At 38.3% G+C, this 17,574-nt stretch overlaps 2 protein-coding genes across 3 annotated transcripts in view; both read left to right on the top strand.

Moving 5' to 3' along the window:
• The window catches only part of LOC143036371 (uncharacterized), a 180,563-nt gene that overhangs the window by 5,213 nt on the left and 157,776 nt on the right, over positions 1–17,574 (top strand). For both annotated transcript variants that reach the window (XM_076203627.1, XM_076203628.1), the window contains exon 2: positions 127–401. The gene's annotated coding sequence lies outside the window, so the exon portion shown is untranslated. The remainder of the gene's footprint in view (positions 1–126; positions 402–17,574) is intronic.
• Positions 1–17,574, top strand: part of LOC143036372 (calcium release-activated calcium channel protein 1-like) — a 41,717-nt gene that overhangs the window by 1,746 nt on the left and 22,397 nt on the right. The window contains exons 2-3 of the mRNA XM_076203629.1: positions 13,714–13,752; positions 13,998–14,126. Of these exons, the coding sequence (XP_076059744.1) occupies positions 14,004–14,126 (123 nt within the window). The 5' untranslated portion in view covers positions 13,714–13,752; positions 13,998–14,003. The remainder of the gene's footprint in view (positions 1–13,713; positions 13,753–13,997; positions 14,127–17,574) is intronic.

Below are 17,574 nucleotides of genomic sequence, written 5' to 3'. Positions count from 1 at the left end.
TGAAGCTTACAGGGGAACTTTAACAATACCTAATGATCAGTAGTCATAGCATGGTAATATTCTTGTTCTGTAGTACTGTGTATATTTAGAGAATTGTGGTGGAGTGTGAGATATTTTTTATTGCAGCCTGATTAGATATCATCACAGACTAGAGAAAGGAGTTTGTATACAAATCAAAATGAATTTGAATAGTACAATACATAGTGTGTGTTAAGCACAATAAAATATGCAATGACATTCAGTGATATGGTGAAGTAGAAATACTGTTGTTCGAAACTTTTCTACATCTTAGAGAACACAAAGAACAGAACAGAAATACTGTATCTCATAACAGCAGAAGCTTTGTAAGGGCACGCATGTCTCTCACAATGGATCTTATGAAAAAAAATCTCACCAACCCCGTAAGTACAACTCACTTCACCTGTCTCGGTGTTTTTTATTGTCCTGAAATGGTAACCCAAGTCCATACAATAATGTACAGTAACCTAAACTTTTTACTTAACAAATTACGTTATGCTTTTGATTACTCGGTGATCTACATAGATCCTTGCCTGCCACATATAATAATAATAATAATAACGAAAATGGTGTCATGACCTTGTAAATACTACCTGTATGCTAGATATGTGCATATAGAAGTGCACAGACATTGACCAGGAACAGGGATATTGATGCATATGACGTGCACTGGTGTTTTCATGCAAGCAGGGATTTGTAAACTACTGTAGTTTAATTTCCCCTCTCTCTATCTCTCTCTCTCTCTCTCTCTCTCTCTCTCTCTCTCTCTCTCTCTCTCTCTCTCTCTCTCTCTCTCTCTCTCTCTCTCTCTCTCTCTCTCTCTCTCTCTCTCTCTCTCTCTCTCTCCCCCCCCCTTCCCTCCCTCCCCTCCACACACACACACACACACACTCTCTCTCTCTCTCTCTCTCTCTCTCTCTCTCTCTCTCTCTCTCTCTCTCTCTCTCTCTCTCTCTCTCTCTCTCTCTCTCTCTCTCTCTCTCTCTCCCTCCCTCTCCTCTCCCTCTCCCTCTCCTCCCTCCCCTCCTTCTCTCCCTTCTCTTTTGCCCTCTCTTTCTCTCTTCTCTCTCTCTCTCTTCTCTCTTCGCTTCTCTTCTCTCTCTTCTCTCTCTCTCTCTCTCTCTCTCTCTCTCTCTCTCTCTCTCTCTCTCTCTCTCTCTCTCTCTCTCTCTCTCTCTCTCTCTCTCATTCTCATTCTCATTCTCATTCTCATCTGTTTCAACTACAGTTGTTCATGTGTCTGAGGAATATTTGCCTCATGTTATCATGTTAAATTGGAAGAAGTTAGTCTTTGCTCCCTCAGCGAGTATGAAAGAACCTGTCCTCAGATGGGGATAGGGTCCTATCTGATGGGACAAAAGATGGGCCCAGGTGTGAGGTAGTCCATTGGCATGGACATTGGTGGGAGATGTTTCCATTTCCAGATGATTAAAACTATAGTGAATAATATTATGAGCAAGACCGTACCAGGGGAAAAGTGGTCATAGACAGGGAAGTTTATATTCTACGATTTGGTTGAAATGGGGGTTTGCAAATAAAAGCTCAAGGATTTTTTTTTTTTTTAATGGTATTCATACTGGTTAAATGAGTTTCAATGAAGGTAGTTTTAGTTCAAAGTATGTATAATTTAAAAATTATGGTGTCAGGGAATAAAAATTAACAGTTTAGTATGGTAATGCAAATTGGTGAAGTAGACATACATAAAGCCCTACAACATATAAAGAATATCTGTTCTAAACTATTATAGGTTATCAGCCAACCAGGTCATCAGAATTATAAAGTTTGGGCAAGTAACTTGATTCAGAACATCATGACTTACTTTGCTTTATTAGTTTTCTTTCACCCTTCTTGCTCTGCAAATGTTCCTGATTTTGGCTGTGAAAGCACATCAGGAATTGGCTTTATCCATCATGGTATTGGCAACTTTTGTTGTGCTAGTTGATTAATTATAGCTAATTAGCTTGAATCCATTAATTTTTATTATTTAGCATGAACATTACAAGCCTTTTTTATGTGCTGATGGGAGAGTATAGGTTTAGATATGCTGAAAACAGTTGTACAGACTATTTCTTCTTTTCATCAATCATCAATTTCTAGATCAAGCCTAAAGTATGACAGTTGTGTCATATTGATGTGGATTTTTTTTTTTTAAGTTTTTGCCCTCTTTATGTGTTCCAAAAACTGAAAATGTCAATGCCTTTACTAGCAATTTTCATAACTTTGGGGATAGCTCTGCCTTCAAAAAATCTGATTTAGGTGAATCATGTGGAAAAGTCCTTGCCAAAGATGAATAGGAGAGAAAAAGAAATGGAAAAAAATGGGTTCAACAAAATATGTATAAAGATAAAAAAGGCATGGTGGAGGACAGACAAGAAGAACAAAGAATATAAAAGAAGAATTCAAAAGACCTGCAAATGAATATAGAAAAATAAGAAAAGAAGAGGAAAAGAACTTTGAGAAGATTGTACTGTAGTTGACAAATGCAAGAATCAACCTAAGCCGTTTGTTAGATTTGTGAATGGTAAGTCAAAACATAGAGAAGGAATATCCAGGTTGAAAATTGAAGGGGTAATATGAATAAACAAATACTCAAGTTGAAATAATGAATAAGAACTTCTAATTACTATTTAATAAGGAAGAAAAATTCAAGGGAGAACCCAAAAATCGTAGGACTCAGTTTTTATACTCATATGATCCTCAGCCTGCATGTCAAAGATCTGAAAATCAGTAAGAAATAAACCTTCAAAAATCAATTGCAAGCATAGGCTTTGGACAACAGAAGGAAAATCTAAGCACAGCCTGCATAACGTAACTAAGAACCACCTACGCTTGATATTCCAGTTTTTCTCATAACTAACAAGAAAACATAGATACCATACAAGTTTTACAAAATAAACCATTGGAAATAATAGTAGAATACAATAAGTCTGCCCCAATTGAACACCTGCAAATGGAAACCAAAATCCTCCTCTTAATTAGAATATGGAAGTAGGTGAGGAGCTTATGTCAGGAGTTGCCTAGTTGTGGCCAGAGCCATCCCCTTTGTTTTGGGTGCTTGGACTGTTGGAGCCAGTAACGGTCACTGCGTGGAATTGGAGAAAATTGCAGGATTTGAACCCAGAACTAAGTGAATGTTAGATCATTATGCATTACACCACCTTCACACTCCCCACAGAATATTGTATGAAAATGATAGATACACAGGTCTATGCAAGAGATCTTGACCCTACTAACCCATAAAAAAGGGGTTATATTACTCAAACACATATCTTCTTATCAATGTATACCAAAGGGTTCTTTCCCTTTATAAGTTAGGTAGCCAAATCAAAGGCAGGCACCCACTCCTACCCATTCCACTCCCATCTGCCCCTGTTACTTCCCTCTTATCTTAGCTCCTCATGGATGAAGGCTCATCCCTGTCTCCTGCCCACTACCTGGGTCAGAAGCAATGTAGCAAGACATAGTACATCCATAGCAGGGCCATTTCACTTACACGGCAACCCCCTCCCTGTCCCCACGTGTGGAAAATAGAGAAGACGACGAGAAATCTCTTTGGGCTGTGTCAAAATATCATCCATACACAGCCATTCTCCACTCGCCCCTACCTCCTGTCTTCTCCCTTCCCTGTTCAACAGACATTCTTCTCTTGCTCAAAGCCCCTTTCATCCCATCCATTCATCTCATTCTCAGCCATCCCCTTAAGGTCACTCCATCCACCCATGCCTTCCACACCTCTAATGCTCATCTTTCTTCACTCATTCTTTCCACATGTCCATGTCCTTATATAGATCAGCCAAATGGGAGAAGGCATGGAGGAGGTAAATAGATAACAGGTGAGTGGATGGAAAAAAGACATTGCATTGGCATACATCCCTCCAAAAACAAGAGAAAGGAATGTTGTCGAGTATATAGATTTAATAAGAAACATGGCTGAACAACTAGAAGTAGTTGAGAAAGCAAGAACATAACTAATGGATGACTTTAGTTGTGGAGAGGTAATGTGGAAAGAAAGAGAGACAGATAGGCAGAAATGAGGAATCCTGGGGCAACGTATTATTTAACATAGCAGTGAATGATATAATTAACCAGTGGGTGAAGGAATCAAGAAGATATGAAGGCAAAGATACACCTGGAAGACTGGATTTCATTTGAACCAAGGGACCTTATGTGACTGAAGCATTGAATAACTGGTGCCCAGTGGAAAAGAGTGATCATGTTTTCCTTGGATTTGTGCTGGAAGTGGGGAAGACAGAAATAAAATAGGAAATATATATAGACATAGAAGCTACAACTATGCAAAAGCTAACTTTGCTAAACTGAAAAAAATAGTTTGAAGAAGTATACCTGGTAGTGGAAGATATTCATTGAAATTAAAGAAACAGAGTAGAGGTTGGGTTTCTTCATAAATATTGACATTATAGGAATAATTTCTCTTTGAGATTGATGCCTGAGGGAGTCTGGTATAGTATGGAATTCAGGTCCAGTCACTGAAATATGAGGCAACATTTATGTACGTTAAGGACAACTGTCTCTTGTCCAACAGTTATTTGTCATAGACCTGTTCATGCTAATACAGATGTAAGATTGTTATATAAGTCTAGCTTTATATCTCATAATTTTTTCTTCTGGAACTACAATTCATTGATGTGTAGTATTCAAATCATTCTCATGTGAAGTAGCTGTATTTTATGTATGATAGGCTACATGTTTTTTTATTTTTTTTATTATAATTATTATTCTTGTAATTAGACTTTCTTTTATAAGGGGGGGATGATTGTGGAAAGTAGCTTATCTTGTAATGGTCAGTTTCCATAATGGTGTCTTTGAACTTTATCATTTAAGTGACTAAAGTGGTTGGTAGCTTTGGTGATATTGTTGTGGAAATCAATAAGGAAATGTTACTGTATAGCTGGTGTGAAATTATGAGAAACTTTGAGTCAAGAACATCCGCATTATTTTGGTTTCAAGGAATGAATGTGCAAAAAGTGCCAATTATGATCATTTCACATTTTTTTTATGGTAATGCACTTATCCAGATAGTGGTAAATCTGAAACTAATGTAAACTTATCTTTATGAAGTTCATATCACTGCTGTAGTGGTAAATGTGTAAAACTTCCATTTCTGTTTAGCTATATATACATATGCTCTTAAATGTGTATGTATGACAGTGATTAATAGATATGGGTATATATATATTTTTATTATTATTATTTTTTTAATACTAATGTTACACTAACCCATTCTGACGGCTGCTACAGGATATGAGTTCCTTACGTGGCTGCATGCTGGGAGCAGATACCCGTCCTTCCACTCTCATCATACCCCAAGACACTCGCCCCTCTTCTCTCCTCCTCCCCAGTTCCCCACCCCATTCACCGTCCCCCCAGCTTCCCTCTCGTTCGAGAAACCATTCCACACCAGGAGGTGGTGCTCGTCTTGCAGCGACAGCACCTCTAGTGGGGGCCGCTGGTCCTATGTACGGGCATGCGGTTAGTGGAACTCGTGGCAGTGAGCGTAAACGTTGAGCTTTTGTCACTATAAATGTTGCCCAGATACTATTTTGTTTGTCATTCAGAAAATGGTGACAGAGCCACTACAAACAAGATAGATTTTTACAAGTATTATCAGCTTGCATTCAGTATTTTTTCTCTAGTTTCGATCCCTTCAGAAATGTATAGTAGATATAAGTAAGTTGCTGTTCCTTATTGTATCTTGTCTCTTAGTTTTTGAATTACAATGGCTATTGTGCTTTTTGACTTTATTTGCATAGGATTGTGAACAGCCTATATATTTATGATCACTGTTCATTTATACTGATAATATTTTTTTTCTATCTGAGGCTCTTCTACTTTGAAAGGGAAAGGTTTATCATCTCTGTCATCTGAGGTTGGAACAAGGGATACAGAATAATTTTTTTTTTTTTCTTTCTTTTTTCTCTTACATCAGGAATAGGACAAATGATAGGTATCTGCAGATGGTGGTCCTGTGAGAGGGATGTGGGAGAGAACTAGCTCCCCGCTACCCATCTTAAAAAACTGTCAACACACTCACTTCTATACAGTATTCATTCTCTGGACCGGGCCCAAAATATCTCAAACAACTTTGACTGCATTTATTCCACTTTTTACATAAGGAGAGCTGACAATTAGCAAATGGTCTCTTACTCTTACTATTATAAACGGGTGTCATAGAAATGCCCCACACTGATTCAACAAATTAGCGTTTCTTCCCAGTGAGATCTATGTGAGGGCCCAAGGGTTGTTGCCAGTTGCTATGGGATTGTAGGCTTCTGGTGAATAAAACTCAGCATAACCATTATTCTTATACGAGTATACTAGGAATTATGTAGGGTACAAAGGGGGAGTTTTTTGTCATAAAAGGGGACAAATTTATACATTTAAAGTACATTCACTGGCCCAGTTATACAAAGACACAGTTTGATCGGAACATGCATGCCCATTTACATTTTCGGATGCATGTAGAGATACAGTAATACCATATGGAAACAATACCAGAGAAAGATTTTTTTTACATTACATTGAAATGTGCATGTAGGTGTTAAAACTAAGAATGCTCATCTAGACACGTGGCTGATTATTTGAATATATTTTTCTAGCATAGCAACAAAAAAATACTTAAACCAAGCTGTTTACTGTGAGCATAGTTTTTTAGTTCAAATTTAGAAGACAAAAAAAATGTATGTGAAATATTTTATATCTACTATGTTAATTTTTTATTTCATTACCTGGTATGTGTTAATTACTAGTAATATGTTTTGAATTATTTTTTTTATTAACCCAATAAAAGGCTGTATGTGATCAAAACCTTTCTTACAATTTTTTGCAGAAAGAACCTAATATGATCAAGTAAAAGTAGTACTGTAGTTTGTCTTTATTGTACAGTCTTAGTGAGTGATTGGATTTAATTAAATTAGATAAATGGCCAGTTGATTGATTAAATATATAGTTGATATTAAGAATGATATATAAAAGACTAATGGCAGGTACCTGCATGAGGTTGCCATGCGAGATGGTTGTCTGATAGAATCACCTCTGCTGTCGATCTTTAAAATATACCAGTATCCACTTCCGTCTGGAGCTGTAGCTCAGAAGAGCTGACACACACTATCTCTGGGCTGAGGCTAAGCTATTTCTTGATCATCTTTGACACTATTTCCTTCACTTCACATAAGAAGAGTTACTGGTAACTGTTCCGCTCCCACTACTACAGGCTGGTGACATAAATAATTTCACACTAATGTAACAGACATCAGTGTAAAGTCTCATTCTTTAGAAATCCATGGAAGGGCCTTAAGACTGTTGCAAGCTGCTTTGAGGCTATGGGCTTCTAGTCATTGAAACTTGGGCAGTAATTATCAGAGCTGGGCACGTTCCTTGGTGTGTTCTGCTTTAGTTTGGCCACGGTTAGTGCTCCCATACTATTACAGCAATATAGGTGCTGATATAGTATGTAGCCTACCGAACTTTTATTTTGGTATAAACCTGTCTCGTAAACTTTAATAGTTTGGGAGAGCTAACCACGGCCAAACTAAAGCGAAATGCACTGAGGAATGCACCCAGCTCTGGTAATTATTATCAACTGTCATATGATTTTGATTGCATGAAGGTTTGGACATAGTGCCACTTCTGTCTGAGAAGAAGAGACATTCACCTCCTATAGATTAACCCTTCCTTCATTCATCATCCAGTTGAGCATGCACCCCTGTGGGCTTGTACTTAAACTCCTGACTGAGTCCAAGGTCTTTGCCAAGAGATTTATTGATTGTCATTGGTTATGACCAATACAGCGTACTTAAACTCCAGACTGAGTCCAAGGTCTTTGCCAAGAGATTTATTGATTGTCATTGGTTATGTCCAATACAGTACTGGATAGTTTTGTTCAATTTAAAGAATGTCACTGTGAAGGGATAAAGACTTGTCATGATTAACCACATTGCTATGATTATGTGCTCAACATGTTATATTTTGAGTAATGCCTTCTAATCATGTTCAGGCAAGGGAATTCTACCATGGTGAATGAGTAACATAATGAAAAATTAGCTACTGATAGTAATCCTAATGATCCAGCCCCATGTGGACACTAATCCATTAACAAATTGCATAATTTGGCACTTTGCCATGTTTCATAACTGTGCATAGCCCTCAAACTCCTCATTTCCAATACTTCCACATGACTTCTCTCTTGTATTCATTACCCAGGTCTTGCTCCTGTAAATAATAGTCAGCACATCTAGTGCTTCGTACATTTTTTTCATCATTTCCACTGATATTCTCTTATTTCTCCATGCCCTACTCAGGGCACACCTTACCTTTTCCACTTGTTTCTTTCCATAAACAATCTCTTCCTATGGTTTTACACGTTGATGTATGTTATTTCCCTGATATCTATAACTTCCTGCCTGCTCTATTTTCTCCCCATGTAACTATATGTCAGTTTGAATCTGTGACCAGGTGTATTGTGTGTTGGTACCGTTTTAATTCTGGATGGTGTCCTGAGTAAAGATGTGCTAGTGTGGTTTTCATCAGGTGTGGCATTTTTTTTTCCCTGTGGGGTTATGTCTTGGAGTTGTTGGAGTATTTGGTTATGGAATATCCCCAGACAGTATAAAAAAAAAAGATAATTGAGATAGATATCCATGACAACAACAAAAAATAGCTAGCAAGTTTCTCAGCAGCAAAAAAATGCAGAGCATCCTGAAACAACAGTCAAAGATCAAAAGATTGTCCAGTCCCCCAAGGAGTATTATTCTTACCTGCACTATTCAGCCTCTTCACAAATGATTTCCCCATGCCTTATTTGGAGCATAACACCAAACTGCCCACTTATACAGATAACCTAATGATAATAACCTAGCATAACAACTATAAAACAGCTGCTAAGATCATAAAAGCTGAGACAAACTAAATCAGTGGACAAAGTAGAATGGAGCCCTCTCTTCCGACAATTATGAATCAAAGTAACATTCAACAGTGAAATTGAATGGCTAACTCCTCCCATAGAACAACAGCCTTAAAATCTAAGGCCTCACTTTTGATACTTGCATAGCCTTCAGCCCATAGATGAAGGACCTAACAATGAAAAGTAATAAGAAAAGAAACATACAAAGATTAGGAGTAATCGCTGGTTTTGATCAGCAGAAAGAAATTATCACACCAAAAAGAGTTCATAAAAATAACCTTAGATATGCCTAAGCATGGTTCCCTACAATAAACCCAGCACTTCTAAGCTACCAGAAGAGGCTGGATGACCGCATTGTGAACAGCTGCCCAGGATGTAACACTTCACCCCATACCATACAAAACATAATGGAAGACTGCATTATACACAATCATGCACGCAAACAACACATACACTCTATAAAGGATTTGTGGGAAAACCCAGTTTCGGCTGTGGCATTCCTTGGGGAGACGGGACTGCTCGGACAGACAGTCTAGGGAACGACAAGAACAACAACAACAATAAAGAAAACATGGACACCCTACAAATGACATAAAACAAAGCATTAATAATGGTATGCACTAAGACTATTCCAATAGAACATCTATACACAGAAACCAAGACTCTCCCCATAAGTACATGAAAATTATAGATACATAGTTCTATGCAAATGCCATTGATCCTACCTATCCATTCCATTACATAATTCTAACTTGACCAACTGAATGAAAAAAATGACTGTACTTTTCAAACATCTATCATAAAGTACCATTTACACATAGCAACATATCCATACAAAAACACATGCACACTCAGATCACAAAACAAGCACTCAAAGACTGACCACCAAACTCTGCTAGATTCCTCTAGACATTGGTCCTACAGAGAAATCTCTTCCAAGATAATCAAGAACTGCAGTAGCATGGCATTGTTCAGGTCACCACCCAGCTTTAAAACAAAACCAACACAGAATAGGCCTCACCACAAAAGCTAATTGCCCATTACTACTCTAATTTAGTCTTAACCAGACAACAATAGCAACATCTCATGAGTGACTTAATGGGCCAGTCCATTGGCTGTTGCAGGTTATCTGGGAGTTGTCTCATGCCAGAAGAACCTGGGGGAATGGATTAATTGATGTCTGTACACAAATATACACACAGATCACAATCCCTCCATAATAGTTTTATATTTCAACAAATTCCCATGAAATCAACCCAATTGAGAAATCAAGTAGTAAGCGCTGAAACTATCAGGTGTTTTAAGAAACGATTAGACAACTTTATGGATGGGGAGGACAGGTGGTGATAGATACGGAGGTGCCTAGTGTAGGCCTTATGGTCTCTTGTAGTCTCCTTCATTCTTATGTTCTTATTCCCAGACCAAACAAGAATTGCACTGGTATGTCTATGTTACCACCATGCACTAAAACTGCACAGAAATTGCCTGGCACCAACCACTAATTGCTCTAGTTGCAATCACCATTAAGACAATGAGCACCTTATACTTCATTGTTGTACACTCACTCTTACCAACAGCAACACAAAATCTCTTCATTGAGTGAATTATGGGCTGAACTAGTGGTGGCTAATTTCCTTAGGGACCATGTGTCTCCTGTAAGAGGGAACTGGGCAGTGGATTGGTTGAAGTTTCAGGTGAGGCTGTTGGCCGGTGACTCCCACACAAGGAATATATGGGTGGTGTTCTTGTTGATCCAAATCCTGAATTTTCTATATTTAAGGTAAAAAACTTGTAGGCAGAATCCTTAATGTGGTAAAGGTGAACTTTAGGGGGGCTAGCAGAAAGAAGGGATTGTAGAAGTTAAAACATGAGTCAGGATTCTTCATTGAGTGGGTTTTATTCTTTAATATATGAAGGAATGTTGTGACTCTGGTTCATAGGGTTGTCATTAAAGTCCTTAAAATATTGACTGTATATAACTTTTACAGTCACTACCTCAGTATGGGTTTACTCCAGTGCAAAGATACCCCCATACTGCACTAAGTATCTAAGGCAGCTCTGCAAATATTGTATAAATAGATAGAAATTGAATGAAATGGTAAAGTGTGGCATTCTTGTGGCCAGTTATAGCATGGAATACTATAAAATATGCAAATGCAGGATGCATAAACCTTTATGGTAGTGGGGGGGGGTGAAAGTTTCTCATTTCTGCCAGTAAACCTTTGTGAATGGTCATAACCTCCCCTAGGCTAATAACATTAGGAGGTATTCCATTCAGACTGTAATCCTTTTTTAATGTCTAGGACAGAAGGGAAAGATTTTGAGGAAATTAGGATGTAAAGTTCGAATAAGTTCAGGAGCGGTAGGAAGAATAATACCAGAAATGTTGTGTAATAAGACATTGGCCAGTACAATGTCCACATGTTAGTTTAGAGCAATGTAGGATGTTAAACTGATAAATTGTGTTTGGGGTGAAATTTCCACATTTAGCTATTTATACAGTGTGTTTGAATTTTATTTTATTAATTAATTAATTTATTTATCTTTGAATATCTTTGTTATCCTATTTTATTTATATTTTATTTTATCTTTGCAAAATTAAGATGTTTTAGTCAATGCTTTAGAGGAAACTTTGGACTTATGTTTATCTCTCTCTCTCTCTCTCTCTCTCTCTCTCTCTCTCTCTCTCTCTCTCTCTCTCTCTCTCTCTCTCTCTCTCTCTCTCTCTCTCTCTCTCTCTCTCTCTCTCTCTCTCTCTCTCTCTCTCTCTCTCTCTCTCTCTCTCTCTCTCTCTACTCTCTCTCTCTCTCTCTCTCTCTCTCTCTCTCTCTCTCTCTCTCTCTCTCTCTCTCTCTCTCTCTCTCTCTCTCTCTCTCTCTCTCTCTCTCTCTTTTTTTTTTTTTTTTTTTTTTTTTTTTTTTTTTTTTTTTTTTTTTTTTTCAATGCAGTGACATCATTTATCCATTATCTTCCACCTAAGTACATTTGGGTCCATGCAGCAATGAGGCGACTTTGCTCTCATAAGCAGTGAGGTCTCTGGGGATCACTTGCACCTGAGTTCCCTACCACTTACTCTGAAAAATCATCTGCACTTCAACATAACAAAAATCCTAAAACATGTCACCATATTGAAGTGTTGATAGAGGATACTGAACACCATATCCTACACTGCCCTATATTATCCCTAGACAGCATAATATATCTTTCCTTAGTGACCCATGGGTTTGTCAGGTGGCTGTTACCCACTCTCAAGGAACTGGGTCTTCTGCAAGAGAGACCTGGAACAACAGATTGATTGATCATGTACCAAATACATGCTAGATTTATGTATTGTATCTAGTTTAACTTACTGAATACAGACGCTCCTCTATTTACGTTTATTCGTTTTACATTTTTTCGATTTTACGTTTGAACTGACTGTAAAAAAAAAATTGTAATTTTTTTTTTTTAGTGAATTTTTTAGTTTAGCGCGCTCTCCATAGTACGAGACGTTCAAACGATACTTATGCATGATGCTGCGTCCATTGTTTACATGGCACAAACGACAGACTGAACGTGCCTTGCCTCCGCCTCCTCCTCCTCCCCCTCCCCTCCCCCTCCTTCTCCTCCACCATCTCACTTTATGTTGCTTGAATTTAATTTATTTGAAATTGATGTTATTATTTTACAATGTTATGTTTATAATTAATGATTTAGGGGTGTTTTATAAGATACAGTAATAGAATTTATGGATGTATAGTACAGTATGAACGGTCATACATTACGGGAACGTACAGTAACAACTTACATTAATTTTCACGTTACGTTCGGCCGTTCGGAACGTAACTAAAATGTAAGTTGAGGAGCGTCTGTATGTTTATATTGTGAAGCCTCATCATGGAGCAGTTTTTTTTTTATAGATACTGCTAACCAGTTTTGTTTACTTGCGGGTGTTTTCCTAGAATGACAGGAGTCGGAGGATAAGATGTAAATGATACTACATTATAGATTTAATTAATTTAGTGTTGGCCACTTGAAAATCAATAACAACCCGATATTGGTACTTTCTTTATATTTATAGTACATATTTATAGTATATATATACCAAAGGCTTTTTTCCCCTAATATGGGAGGTAGCCCATATTTATAGTAATGAATATATATGTTGCTTATTCATATCACCATCACTTACTGGATTGGATAAATATATAAGTAAATTATGTGAAATGCTATTAAGTGTGAATATTAGTCACAAGGTATAAAGGTTATATCATTTTTTAATTAGTTTGGAAACCACATGTTGCTAACTACATTTGATGGCTGTTATAATTGATTGTGATCATAATGAAATAATTAACATTTTCATTGTGATTTAAATTACTCATTAACCTCAGTTTATTCATTGGTAATGTACAGAAAATATGATGTATGATCTTGATGTGTTCTTTATATTTATAATTAGTTATTGTGGTAATAGTAGATGTGTTCAGAAAATATGATGTATGATCTTGATGTGTTCTTTGTATTTATAATTAGTTATTCCAGTAACAGTTGATGTGGTTTGATCACTTATATTTCATGTGAGCAAATGCAACACCAATTTATTACTGATATATATTTTTGACACCTCAAATTTGAATGTTTCATTAACTAATTTAAGCATGAAAAGTACAGTACCTTGGTTTACCTCATAATGCACATTTTTTACTTTAATACTTATGCATCCAATGTTATAGCACTGCTTTGTAAAAGTAGATGCTTGATTATTTAGCGTGGCTTTGGTTTTTCTCACACAGCACTGATGCAAATGTGTTACTCCACATAGGTGCTGTTATGTAAGCATGAGCGCGTTTTTGTTTGAATACCATCACATTTTTGCCTACACGCAGTTGCTCTTATTGTCATGTAGTCAGTCTCTTGGTACTTGCATTATGATATGCAGTATTGTTTTTCTTTTCAATGATATATTGTCCATAAACTATTGTGGGGTGATATAATGGTTCATATCTATTTTGTATGAATATTTAGTTCTTGAACAATGCATTTGTAAACATGCCTTATGATCAAATATGTCATGCAGATTCCTATGCGATTGGTCCCAGCATCATCAAATGCCATGAGTTACTACAAGCTACGCAACCTGCACCTCAGCCGGGCAAAACTCAAAGCTTCTAGCAGAACCTCGGCCCTTCTCTCTGGTTTTGCAATGGTAAGAACTTTATTAATATATATATTTTTATCCTTTTCTTTCAAAGTGAACTCTATGCCCTAGGGAGTCTTCAGTTGATGGAATGAAAGTTTTTTTATAATTTTTTTTTTTTTTTCATTATTATTATGGAGGAGAAATAGGAAAGATGAAGTGAAGGCAGTTGTTAAAATGATGACAGCAGGTAAGGCACCTGGGTTGGATGGATGTCATGCAGAATGTCTGAAAAAAGGAGGTACAGTGATGGTAGACTGGCTGGTGAGGTTATTTAATGTTTGTTTAAGAGAGGGTAGAGTACCGGAGGACTGGAGGAGTGCCTGTATAGTTTCACTTTACAAGAGAAAAGGGGACAAGTGTGAGTGTAGTAGTTTCAGAGTGATCAGCTTGTTAAGTGTAGTTGGGAAGGCTTATGGGAGGATCTTGATTGAGAAGATTAGGAGAGTAACAGAGGGAGTAATTGGTGAAGGACAGTGTGGATTTAGGACAGGTTGAGGTTGTGTAGATCATATTTTTGTGGTAAGACAGATATGTGAGAAAGCTATAGGAAAAGGTAAGGATGATTTTTGGGCTTTTATACATACATATACCAAAGCCTTTTTTTCCCCTTGCATGGGAGGTAGCCAGAAGACAAAGGCATAGAAACCACTTCCATCCATTCCATTGGCACCTCCTGGATGATGGGTCATCCCTGCATCTTGTCCACTGCCTTGGGTCAGAAGCAGTGTCGCAAGACACTGCACATCCATAGCAAGGCCGCTTCATTAAATCGGCGACCCCACTCTCTGTCCTCTCATGCAGAAGAGGAGATGATGGGGAGAAATCCCTTCGGGCTGCATCAATTTATTTCTCACACATACTCCCTTATTTTTACCCACATTTATCTTCAACTTTCTTCTTTTGTACACCCTCCCAAACTCTGTCACTAACTTCCTCAATCCCTCTGCTCCTGCCACAAGCGTAGTGTCGTCAGCAAACAACAACTGGATTATCTCCTACTTTTCTCCATTTTCTTTTATCCAATCTGCGAATGCTTGCTTCTCTTCTACAACCTTCTTTGCTTCCTCATCCAACCACTCACTACCCTTCCTTTTATTTCCTCCCATCCTCCTTGTTCCACACACCATCTTTGCACACCTTGTGACTCCCTCCTTGAACCATCCCCATTCCTCTTCCACTCCTAGTTCTACTCTATCCTTCACTCCCTCCCACTCTTCTCTCAGCTTCTTCTTGTACTCCTCCTTTTCTTTCTCATTTAAGCAGTTTACTTAAAGCACCTCCCTATCTTCTGTCCTATTCCACTATCTTCATCTATCCTCCACTCTCAACTTACCTTCCACCAAAAAAATGATCTGATATTCCTCTACTATCTCCCCTTAACCTTTCCTTTTTTTTTTTTAGGAACGTCCCCTTTGGGGCTACAGGGAGAAGGATGCCTACTCCTAATCCCCATCCTGTTTTTGTTGCCTCTTATGGCTCCATGGGGAAGACTTGGTGGCAGTATTCTTTCCTCCCAGGGAGGAATTGAGGAAGTTAGTGAGTTTGGGAAGGTGTGCGAAATAAGGAAGTTGAAGATAAATTTGGGTAAAAATAAGGTGATGAGCTGTACAAGGGGAGAATGTGGCAGCAGACTGGAAGTGAGTATAAGGGAGAGAGACTGGAGGAAGTGGATAGTTTATACTTGGGTGTGAATGTGGCAGGAAAGGGAGGAGTGGAGGTGGAGGTAGAATGTAGATTGAGAGAAGCAAGTAAATGCCTTGGTGGATTAAAAAGTGTAGTGAGAAATAGACATTTGGAAATGGATGCCAAGAGGAGATTGTATGAAGAAGTGATTGTGCCAACTTTGTTCAGGTCTTTGTAGCAATTCACAGTCTTTGTCTCTACTTACTTTCTTTAGTAGTTTTGCATCATCTGCAAAAAAGTTCACATAACATTTTACATCTTCATCCATGTCAATTACATATATAGCAAACATTATTGGAGCCAATACTGAACCCTGTGGGACTCCACTTATAATTTCTTTCCAAGTAGGGTTTTTATCCATTTCTCTTCCACCTTTGTTTCTTCATAAAAAAAAGTTTTCCCAACTTGCTTTTTGAAAGAATTTTCTGAGTTTCCCAAAATCCATTTTGTTGTCAGTCTTCCTTTTCTGTGTTTCTCATTTCTTCTCAGGTATATTTCCTCTTTTAGTTTGAGCTGGAAAAGGTTTATGACAGGGTAGACATGAAGACACTGTGGGAAGTTTTGCAGATATACAGGATAGGAGGAAAGCTTCTAGGAGCTGTCAGGAATTTTTACAAGAGTAGTAGAGCATGTGTCAGGATTAGAAATGGAGAGAGTAAGTGGTTCGAGGTAAAGGTGGGACATCATCAGGGATGTATTATATCGCCCTGGCTGTTCAACTTATACATGGATGGGGTGGTGCAAGAGGTAAATGCAAGGGTGGTGGGTTAGGGATTGGAGATGTTTAAAGAAAATGGAGAAAAGTGGGAGGTGAGCCAGCTGTTGTTTGCAGATGACACTGTACTTGTAGCAGGATCAGAGGAGGGATTGAGGAAGTTGGTGACAGAGTTTGGGAGAATGTGTGAAAGAAGACAGTTGAAGATAAATGTGGGTAAAAGTAAGGTGATGAGATGTGCAAGGGGTGAAAGTGGCAGCAGACTGGAAGTGAGCATTAAGGGAGAGCGACTGGAGGAAGTGGATAGTTTTAGATACTTGGGTGTGAATGTGGCAGGAAAGGGAGGATTGGAGGTGGAGGTAGAATGTAGATTGAGAGAAGTAAGTAAATGCCCAGGTGTGTTAAAAAGTGTAATGAGAAATAGACATTTGGGAATGGATGCTAAAAGGAGATTGTATGAAGGAGTGATTGTGCCACCAGCACTGTATGGGGCAGAAACATGGAGCATAAGAGAGGAAGAGAGGAGTTTGAATGTGTTTGAGATGAGGTGTCTGAGAAGTATAATGGGGGTTACTAGGCTGGATAGAGTGTGAAATGAAGTGAGGAGGAGAACGGTTGGCAAGGGAGTTGTTGTTGTTGTCGTTCCCTAGACTGTCTGTCCGAGCAGTCCCGTCTCCCCAAGGAAGGCCACAGCCGAAACTGGGTTTTCCCACAAATCCTTTATAGAGTGTATGTTGTGTTGTTTGCGTGCATGATTGTGTATAATGCAGTCTTCCATTATGTGTTGTATGGTATGGGGTGAAGTGTTACATCCTGGGCAGCTGTTCACAACACGGTCGTCCAGCCTCTTCTGGTAGCTTAGAAGTGCTGGGTGGCGACCGCATCGCAGTCTGGCCAAGTGGACTCTGTCCTTTCGTGGGAGAGAGGATTCAGAAGGGTGGATATCAGGGGGTCTGGCATGCAGCAGTGTGTTGTCTTTCAGTGTGTTAATGGAGCGGTGAGTGATATGATTATGAATATGTTTCCGGAGGCTGGTATTTGGTGGTTGTGGAGGAA

Source organism: Oratosquilla oratoria, chromosome 20 (assembly GCF_046742065.1).
Source record: "Oratosquilla oratoria isolate Oo_2021 chromosome 20, ASM4674206v1, whole genome shotgun sequence".
Classification (NCBI taxonomy): domain Eukaryota; kingdom Metazoa; phylum Arthropoda; class Malacostraca; order Stomatopoda; family Squillidae; genus Oratosquilla; species Oratosquilla oratoria.
This window is presented reverse-complemented; position numbering and strand designations above follow the sequence as displayed.